A 9,376-nucleotide genomic window follows, 5' to 3' on the forward strand; every position below is an offset into this window, starting at 1 on the left:
GATGAACAATCACATGAAGTCTACTTTTGAGATTCTACCAGCTGTATTTTTCAGCATTGTTTTAGGAAGGTTAATCAAATGTCATTTATAAAAGACCTGGCTTTTGATCATTTAAATACCATCATTTCTCCATCTGTCTGTCTATCTGATGACCTGAACCTGTGTGCTGCTTTCTGTGTTAATGATACAATTTACAGAAAATGAGAGTTAGAGCCAAATAGGAGCAGTTATTTCTGTGATGTAATTGCATACTGTTTTTTTCACCTTAAAAACACAAATGTTGTTATGACCATAGTAACAAAATATTTGGAAAGTATCTGTAGAGATATTGATCCATAGGGAAAAAGTAGATGTCCCTGTATACTAATTCAGATTCTTCAGTTCCTTTCCTGAAGATGCTGATTATCAGTGGTTTGTCATTGATATTTCTTTTTAAACGGCATCCTTTTGGTATCAGGTTGAATGGATTCAGAAATTGTGCTCAAACCCTGGAAGTGTTTATCTGATTGAAGAAATAGTTAATCATAACATGATTAAGCTCTATCTGAAGAATATAGCATGAAATTTAAAAAATTATAGAGAGAAGTCAATTTTTTGATGAGGTCACATTGGCCAGTCCTATCGCCTCTTATTTATGCTATCTAACTTATTTGATGATTTTGATAATTGTGATTTTAAATATCTTTAGTAATATCATTTTTAGCTTGGGCATATTTACTCCATAGGTCAATAAGCCTTTCTGTTTTTAAAAGTCAGTTTTTCTTTAGTCAATACCACTGTTAAATATTTATCTTTAACTGAACAGGTTTTAGTGTATGCAGTATTATGATTTCATCTCCTTTCCAATGTCAGCCAAAATAGATTTAGTTCTTTTCATCTGTCTTCAATCCCACCAACCCTTGGATCATTTCTTTTGCTTTCTCTACTTCTCCACCCCAGTTTGTCAGTAGTGGGTGTGGTATTGCCTGGAATTGAAGAATAAAATTTTCCAGGTGCAGTCTCACAGCATTTCTTCCCATGAGGCCCTGTGGTCTTCCAGCCCATGCTATAGCTTTGTTCTTTGAAGCTTCACATTAGTTCCAATGTTTTCTTTTGTGTTAGGGTGTTGATTTTTAAATTTATCATGTGTTTATTAATTAAGCACAATATTTGGTACTTGGAGTACTTGGACAAAACTAAACAAATCTCTGCCTATAAGAAGCTTATATTCCACTAGAGGGTTTCAAGTGTAAACAGATATGTAAACAATAGGGTAATTTGAGAAAGGAGAATACACTAATAACTAGGAATCTGGGAAGGCTTCATGAACAAAGTGACATCCGAACTGAGGCTTCATAGTGTAGGGGATTTCAGGTGTTATGGGCAGCTTGTGTAAATGTGTTTCTTCTCCTTTTACTACCTTTGATTATGAATAAGTGTTTGAAGAATACTGCTGTGTTTCTCTGATAGATCTTGAAGAAACTGAAGAGCATTGCTCTAGAAACCGAGACAGAACTCGAGAGGCAGGATGAAGTCCTTGATGGCCTGACTTCCTCCGCAGAGCGCACGACCCTGACTATCGACAAACAGAATCGCAGAATGAAGAAGCTGCTCTAGAATCTCAGGCGGGGAACCAGTGGTTGGTGGTAACATGAAACTCTCAGGAGACACAAGTGACTATTTTTTAGGATAAGTGATTATCTTAATGTGTTGTTCTCTCATTGTTTCTGTAGTCTTCATTTATGGAGAAGACACCATGAAATAATTTCCAGGATTGAATGCATGTTTTGGAGCCTTCCCTCAGCAGCAAAAGAAGTCAGAAACTTTAATCATTGCGGAGTGATTGAAGTTGGCTGCCTGTCACTTAAGACTCTTACTGACAGTATAGTTTAGGGGTCCTAAAGATTTTCACTAACGAAATTTCCATGCATTGAAGGAAAACTTGTAGATTTCTCTTTTGGAGGGGCAACTTCACAGTTAAAAACAAAAAAACAAAAAAACAAAAAAAAACAGAACAATTTCTTTTGTCTGTGCATATAGGCACCTTCTGTGTGTGAGCTTGTGTGGTGAATTTGTTTGTTTTCCTGAAATGGGAATCGGATCCCTGATTTTGACACTAACTAGGTAAGTGACTGTGGGCAAGACCTATAGTCCCCTTAGGCCTTAGTTTCCTCAATTATGAGAAAAACTACCATTTAAAAAGTTGGATTGACTTGTCTTAGAGATCTCTTACAGTCTGCCATTCTGTTACTTCTGTGAGAGAGAAAAAAAAATACTTCTGTTTAGTGAAATAAGAGATGGAGGGCAGAAGTAGTCTTGCTTTTGGATACTTAGTTTATTGAAACTCTGGAGAAGCCATAGGCGGGATGTTTAATACAAAGTGCCAAATGCAGAAATTCCTTTTGTCTAATTTCTATGTGATTCATATATAGATGTTAATGCAACAAACAAACAATTGACAAGAGCTCTTCTTGAATTATTGCAGCCTTTTCTCAACTTTAAATACAAGGTAAATTTTTGAGAGTTTATTGTATTTTAATAAGAAGAGGAAAATTAAAGCTCTTCAGAAAGAGGCAACTTGCCTTTTTGAGTACAGGCATACCCTGTTTAAATAAAACCTACTGCTTAGTTGCGTATTAAACTCTCAATATTTTTCTTAAAAGCTTTCAAATGAATTCCCTTTCATCTCTTGAAAATCTAATGCTCCTTGCAGTGTCTGTACCCTGGGGTAATCATTCCCTTTGGGACGTTAAAACACTAAAGGGGCTGCTTGGGCATTAATCACATATATTCTCTGTTAGATGTGGAAATTAATTTACTCCATTTCTTTCTTGATGGTTTTCTTTGATAGAGTAGGTTTATAAAATTGTGCCAGCAGACTGTTCTATTTTTCTTTTTAATTTTACTGCAGTTTTCTAGCTGAGAACACCTCCAGGATATCTTATAAACACCTTAAATTTTCATTTACTGCCCAGTTCTTTAGCCAAGAATTAAAAAAAAAAAGGGCAGCTAGTTATATAGTATATTTTAAAAACTCATGTTGGTCTTTGCTTTTACTGCCTCATTTCTAGCCAGAATCGAAAGAAAGCTGCTATATGTAGTATACTTTTCAAAACCTATATTGATTTTGGAGGGTTTGATTTATGTGTTTCACTTAGCAGACCAGAAGTTAACGCTTTCTCCTCCTGGTAAAAATTACTCATGAAACAAAGCTACTTGTGGTCTATTAAACTCCATCCTGGAGGTGGAGGTAAGGATTGGGGAGCAAAGCATAATGAAAAGTAGATTTGTCTCTGGACATTATTCCTTCACAATCATCATTTCATTTTCTCATCACATTTACCAGTAACAATTTAATTACCATTTCAAAAAAGTTTTACTTTTGGATTCTTGAAATAAATTAGTGAAGAAATATTTTAGACATATTATTAGAACTTTTTTAAAAATACTGGTATTTGAAGATTAATTTTTATCCCATTAACAAGTGTAAATGGTTATTATGACCTGTTACAAAAAAAAAATTGGACTTGTGTTGACATTATCATTTATATAACTGCCATTATTGGCAACAACTCAATGCTATATCAGTTTGGGTTGTGGCTCTTTGTTTTTTCATATGTGGTACCTTGATGATTTTCATAAAGACCAACTTATTTCAAAGGTTCTTTTTCTCTAAGATGGTCATATGGATAACAATGGTTTTTTGGAACCTTTTTCTCGAATAATTATAGAAATTTGTGAGCTTTGTAGAACTTAAGACCATTCATTTCAAAGGTTCATTACATTTTAGATTAGTTCTAAATAAATGCTTAAGTCTCTTCACTTCGTTAAACACTGGCTTCCACTGTGCCCTTTGGAGAAGATATGATGTTAGTCCTACTCTTAAACCAGGTTTTTTTGCTTTTTTAAAAAACAACATATTAGAGTATATAATTTTTTTTTTTAGTGTACCAGTAAGGCAGTCATCATACCATCTGCAGAGTAATGAGCTAAGTTTTGGAGGAGAGCACAGAGAAAAGGAATATATACTCTGTGTCTTTAAGGAATTAGCATCTAAGAGGCAAGATATCACGAATGCTAACAATACAAAATAGCATAGAAGTACTTGGAGTTGAATCAACAGTTACTTCCATATGTATTCAGAGGAAGGTGAGACAATTTTGTTAATGTGTTATGGACATGAAGAGAATGATTATGAAATCAATACCTAAAGCTACATACAAATCTCAGCTTTCTCCCCCTCTCCTCAGCTGGAATTTGTCTGATTATTTCCATCACCTATGGTCCCTCTCTAGCTTGGACCACTAGCCCACCAAGCTTTTATATGCTAAAAACAGCTACTGCTTTGGGCGCTACAATATGAGTCAATAAGGCTTAGTAAATAGGAGAATAGATTTCAAGTTCATAACTCTTGGCTTTGAATCTCATTCAATAGCATGAAGCTGGCCATTTCCCTTCCTCCCAGCCTCAGTTTTCTCACTGTAAAATGGAAGTAGTAAAACTTATAATGTGACCATAAGAAATGTTTGTAAAGCACTTTGCAAACCCTTAAGTCCTTTATAAATATTACTTGTTACATACACATGTAAAACACATAGGAGCACATATACATAACATACCACGTTATATGAATTTGTGTATACATAGCTGTGTAAAAAATCAGGATAACCATTCTGACATGAAATATAAAAGCAAGAACCCCAGAAGAGATTAGGGAGAAAAATAATTGAATGTTCTTTAGCAGGCTAGGATTCTGTTTTGTATTGAAACAATCAATTTACATGAGAGATATGGAATGAAGTCATAGAAATGCTCTAAACGATGTTGTTATAATGCCTATCAGATTGGTAGAGAAAGGAAATAGTAGTATTTCTATTTTGTATAGAACTTTCTAAGCTCTTTTCTAATTTTAAGAGCTTTTTAACTCATGATTTTCACAAAAGTGCTATGCACTAGGCAGGAAAGGTAGTATTGAGTCTTTTATTCAAAAAGATTCTGGCATGTCCAGGGTAACATCTCTAGGGATATAATTATGACTAGGATTACATTGTCTAATTCTTAGGCAGTGACTATTGGGGATAGAATATATTAATTCTTGCAAACCCTTTGTCAAGCTATACACTGACAAGGATTTACAAATGCCAAAAATCTAGTGTCTTAAATGAACCCCTTGGCCAGAATTTCTCTATTGTGCCCATTTGACTTCTCTCAGTTCTCCTAGTCAGGGTCAGGAAAACCTATATTAAAAAAAAAAAAAAAAAGTCATCTTATTAGATGCTGCTCAAATTTACTACTGCAGCACATCTTGTGATCATTTGTTTACTCTCAAATATCCTCTTTTCATAAATGTGTATCTATTCCCTAGTTCTTTATATGTAACACTACATAGGGGAAAGCTTTACCCCCAAGTTTTGACTTTGCTTTCTTCTAGCTGGTAACCCTTTCATGTAACTTCTTCACTACATTCTTTGGATTACTATAGACTATAAGGAGATAAATGCTAGACTAAGCTTTCATACAAAAAAAAAAAAAAAAAAGGAAAATTCCAGGGTAAGAACTGTTTACAGTGAAAAATAACATTATTCAAACTCAGAGATTGAACATATTTTCAAGTTTAAAGTACTATTGAGGCCCAGTCATAGTATTATGGAATCAGCTGCTGCTCTTGGTATTGCTACCTCACCTTTAAAAGTAGCTGTCATTTTTAGCTTAGCTCACTTGGGTACTGCCTGAACTAACACCTTGTAGTTTAACCTCTCAACTTTCAACCCAAATCTTTGTCTCTGAAGGAAAAAGATTCCTTACTTGTTAGTCCCCAAAATTATTAAGCATTTACTGGTAGTAAAACATAAAACTTCTCAGTCCAGGAATTGTCCTCTTAAAGTCTCAGCTAGTAAATTAGACTTTCATGTGTAAATAACTTCTACCAGAAACTTTGACTGCTTCCCAACTTCCTTGTTCATATCTTGTTTTCTAGATGCTTCTTTGCGATTAACTTGAGAATCTTCATATCTCATTTTGGGAAGGCAAATCAGAAGTTATCTAGTATAGTTTATACTTGAACAAGAAACTCTTCTATTGCATCCTTGAAAGGTAGTCATCCAGCCTTTGTGTGAGCCCTCTAGTGTTCCAGAACTCACTGTGTTCTGAAGTGTCTAGCCTCCCTTTTTGGGTGGCACCAATTTTTGGGCTATTTTTTGTGACATCAGACTTAAATCAGTATCTTTATAACTTCCATACATTTTTCCTGGTTCTGCTTTCTGGGCCACTTAAAACAAGTCCTCTTCAGATACTTGAAGACAGAGATCTTGCCTCCCCCTTAAGACTTCTCTTTTCTAGGGCAAACAATCCCAGTTGCTTCAACCAGTTCTCATGTATATGTGCTATATAATCTTGAGATTTTTCACTATTTAGGCTTCTTGGTCATGTGTGAAGAGATGTCCAGACAATTCAAAGTGAAGTAATGAATGGTGATTTAGGTCTTTTCTGGAATTGTGGTCTGGAATAGGCAGGTATTGTTCAGGACAGTGGGGCATTGCATTGAACTTTTTCTCTAGGGTAGCAAAGGCCAGTTGGGTTGGCTATTGAGGAATAGAGAATAAAGATGGTTCTGAGGCAGCCATGGCTGCCATTTCTCCTATACTCCTGGGATAAATTTGTCTAGGTCTGATATCTCTAGCTTATCTACACATAAACACACTTCTTTCCATCTCCCTACTTATCTTGGGTCATCCCTTTTTTGTGCCATCTATGGCAGAAAATAGAACAGGAACAAAAGCATTGAATAATTTTGACTTTTCATGTAGTTCTGCATATCCTAGGCCACTTGTCCATTCTGTACTGCCACTGTTAACTGCTATCACCCTCTCTAATCCAGACCACAGAGACCAGGAGGCAACAGAGACCACGTAGTCCTGCATTCCTTGGTCCCTATATCTTAATCATCACCCTGGTCATTTTCTATCCTGTCAACATGGGAGTATCTCTTTTCTTTTTATATCTTTTGCTCTGAGAATCAAACACACACCACTATTTTGGAAAAAGAATGTCAGTGAACTCCCCTCTTGGTCCACTTAACATCTCTGTGACTTCCGACATCAGATCACCCTTTCTGCTGCTCCCTGTGTTGTCCCCCTCTTGTCAGTATGTAAGGATGAATATTCATGACTATAACTGTAGGTCTTAGCACCATGCATCACACTTGGTAAATACTTAGTAGGGTCAAATGTTGTGTTGTCTTTTAGACTATTGAATCCTACCTGTCCTTTTCTCTGAATCCTTTGAAAAATTCTCTCCTAAAATCTAGGATAAATAGCAAACTGTGCTAGGTTTACTTTTGTGACTCATGATGTGGAATGACCACTTTCCCCCAAGGCTCCCATTATATCTCTTTTAACAACTAGTTTCTCACGGTGGGTGAGAATCAATCTATCAATCTAATTGGCCCTTTTAGAGACTGCGTACTATAATATTATTAAAACAAACAAACAAACAAACAAAAAAAAAAAAACCAAGACGTTAACTGCTCTGCTTTTGGCAGAGAGAAAAAAAGAAGAGTGAGTTCTGTCAGATGTCCAGATAAGTAAAGGTTCCCCTCACTACGATGCTATACTGCCATGCCAGGCTTGTGATCTGTTTCCAAAAATCCTTGTGCAGTTCCCTTTTTTAAATTTAGTGGTCTGTAATATTCTCTAATGGCAGTATCAATTGTAGGTTTTTTTGCTAATTGAAAATTCACTCAACTGCTTTTCATTCCTTATTTCCCATTTTCTAGCTTATATATCTTTTCACATGAGTGTGTCTTTTTATCACTTCTTACATCTACTCTGTTCTTTTAAAATGAATTGTGTATTTCTAGAGCCACATGGTAGTTATGGGCCCCATCTTAGTGACCCATAAAATCAATTTTGTTATCTTAAGATCCCTTGCTCACTTTATTATCTATATTTTATGCATTTATATATTTTACTACTGATTCATTTCATGGATTTTGTCACATGGGATTTGCTGGACAATTATTATTTTTCTCTTTTTGGATAACTATTGTTATTTGTTTTTTCTTGGTGATCTTCCTCCCCTCCCTTTTTCTTTCTCCCTCTCTCTTTTTCCCCTCCTTCCTCTCCTCCTCCTGTTCCCTCTTTTTCTCCCTTTCCCCCCCCCCTTCTTCCTCCTTTCTTCTTTTCTTTTCTCTCCTCCTTCCCTTCTCTCTGTTTCTTGTCCAAGACTTCAAAATTCTCAGCCGTGCTTCTTTTATTTCTTCCAACATTATTATTAATCTTCCACATGTATCATTAGATTTAACAAGTCTTAGAGTGGATAAGTCTCTGTACTGCCATAGATTTATGCCACAGGAGAACAGTAAACCTTTCCTGTAAGAAAGGAAGAGAGCCTGTAGCTCTTTTTTGTTTACAGAAATAAATCCTGGTGACTTACAACTTTATCTTTGAAAAAGAATTGTATATAGTCAATAATAATTCTCTAAAAAGATGTGTTCTTATTGATACATACAGAATATCATACCTAGGGGAGATTAGGTTAATTACTCCTAGAAAAAATATTATTACTCCTTTACTTAAATATTTTTATTTCTTTTCACCAAAAAAAAAATTAATAACAAAAAAAACCTGAGAAGTATCATCAAATGGCTACATAAGTGTCATATTAAGAATCTTTGTTATAAGAGTCATAAACTCTATATAGCTTTCCTGCAGAGGGCAGGAAAAGCACCCTGAAATAATGGCCAGTTTAAGGATGTCTCTTCAGAAAATGCAATTACAGGTAAGTAACCTTTCTGACCCACTGAAATGTTATTTTAGCTATTAAATAACTTTTGTCTTTAATGTTATTGCTAACTTCATTTGTTTTAATTTCCCTTTCTCCCCTAGATATTGAAATTGTGATTTAAGACATTTGTATTTGAATGTGTTAGCAAAGCTGTTTTTATAGAATTAATTTATTGGAACCAGAATGTTTTTTTTTTCAATAGAATTAAATATCTTAATTTATTTTGACTCTGATGGTCCCAAAAGAATTACTTACACTTGTATAATCTTAATAGTTTTTATTATTGTGTTTAGTTTTACATTGCTTATAATTGTAGGCAAAGGTAAAAAGCAATTTCCATGCAACTGTAATGAATGCCAACATTGAACATTACCCTCAAATAAACAACTTTGACATCTTAGGAAAAACTTAAGTTTATGGAAATGTTATGTTCTAATTTTCTAATAATTATATTTATTAATTAAGTAGGGTATTTGTTGTTGTCTGTTTGGAATCTTATTGCAATGTACCCAGTGATTTCAGCCCTCAGGTTTGTAACCATTTACTTAGTCTGTATTCAAAGACGTATTTCTATTGGAATGCAAATTTTTACATGATCAGATTTACTCTTAGT

The 9,376-nt window shown here is 34.8% G+C and overlaps 1 protein-coding gene across 1 annotated transcript in view; it reads left to right on the forward strand.

Moving 5' to 3' along the window:
* The window catches only part of SNAP47 (synaptosome associated protein 47), a 64,442-nt gene extending 55,271 nt beyond the window's left edge, over nucleotides 1-9,171 (forward strand). The window contains exon 5 of the mRNA XM_074262276.1: nucleotides 1,450-9,171. Within this exon, the coding sequence (XP_074118377.1) occupies nucleotides 1,450-1,596 (147 nt within the window). The 3' untranslated portion in view covers nucleotides 1,597-9,171. The remainder of the gene's footprint in view (nucleotides 1-1,449) is intronic.
* Nucleotides 9,172-9,376: the final 205 nt, after the last annotated feature.

The sequence above is a fragment of the Sminthopsis crassicaudata genome, chromosome 1 (assembly GCF_048593235.1).
Source record: "Sminthopsis crassicaudata isolate SCR6 chromosome 1, ASM4859323v1, whole genome shotgun sequence".
Classification (NCBI taxonomy): Eukaryota; Metazoa; Chordata; class Mammalia; order Dasyuromorphia; family Dasyuridae; genus Sminthopsis; species Sminthopsis crassicaudata.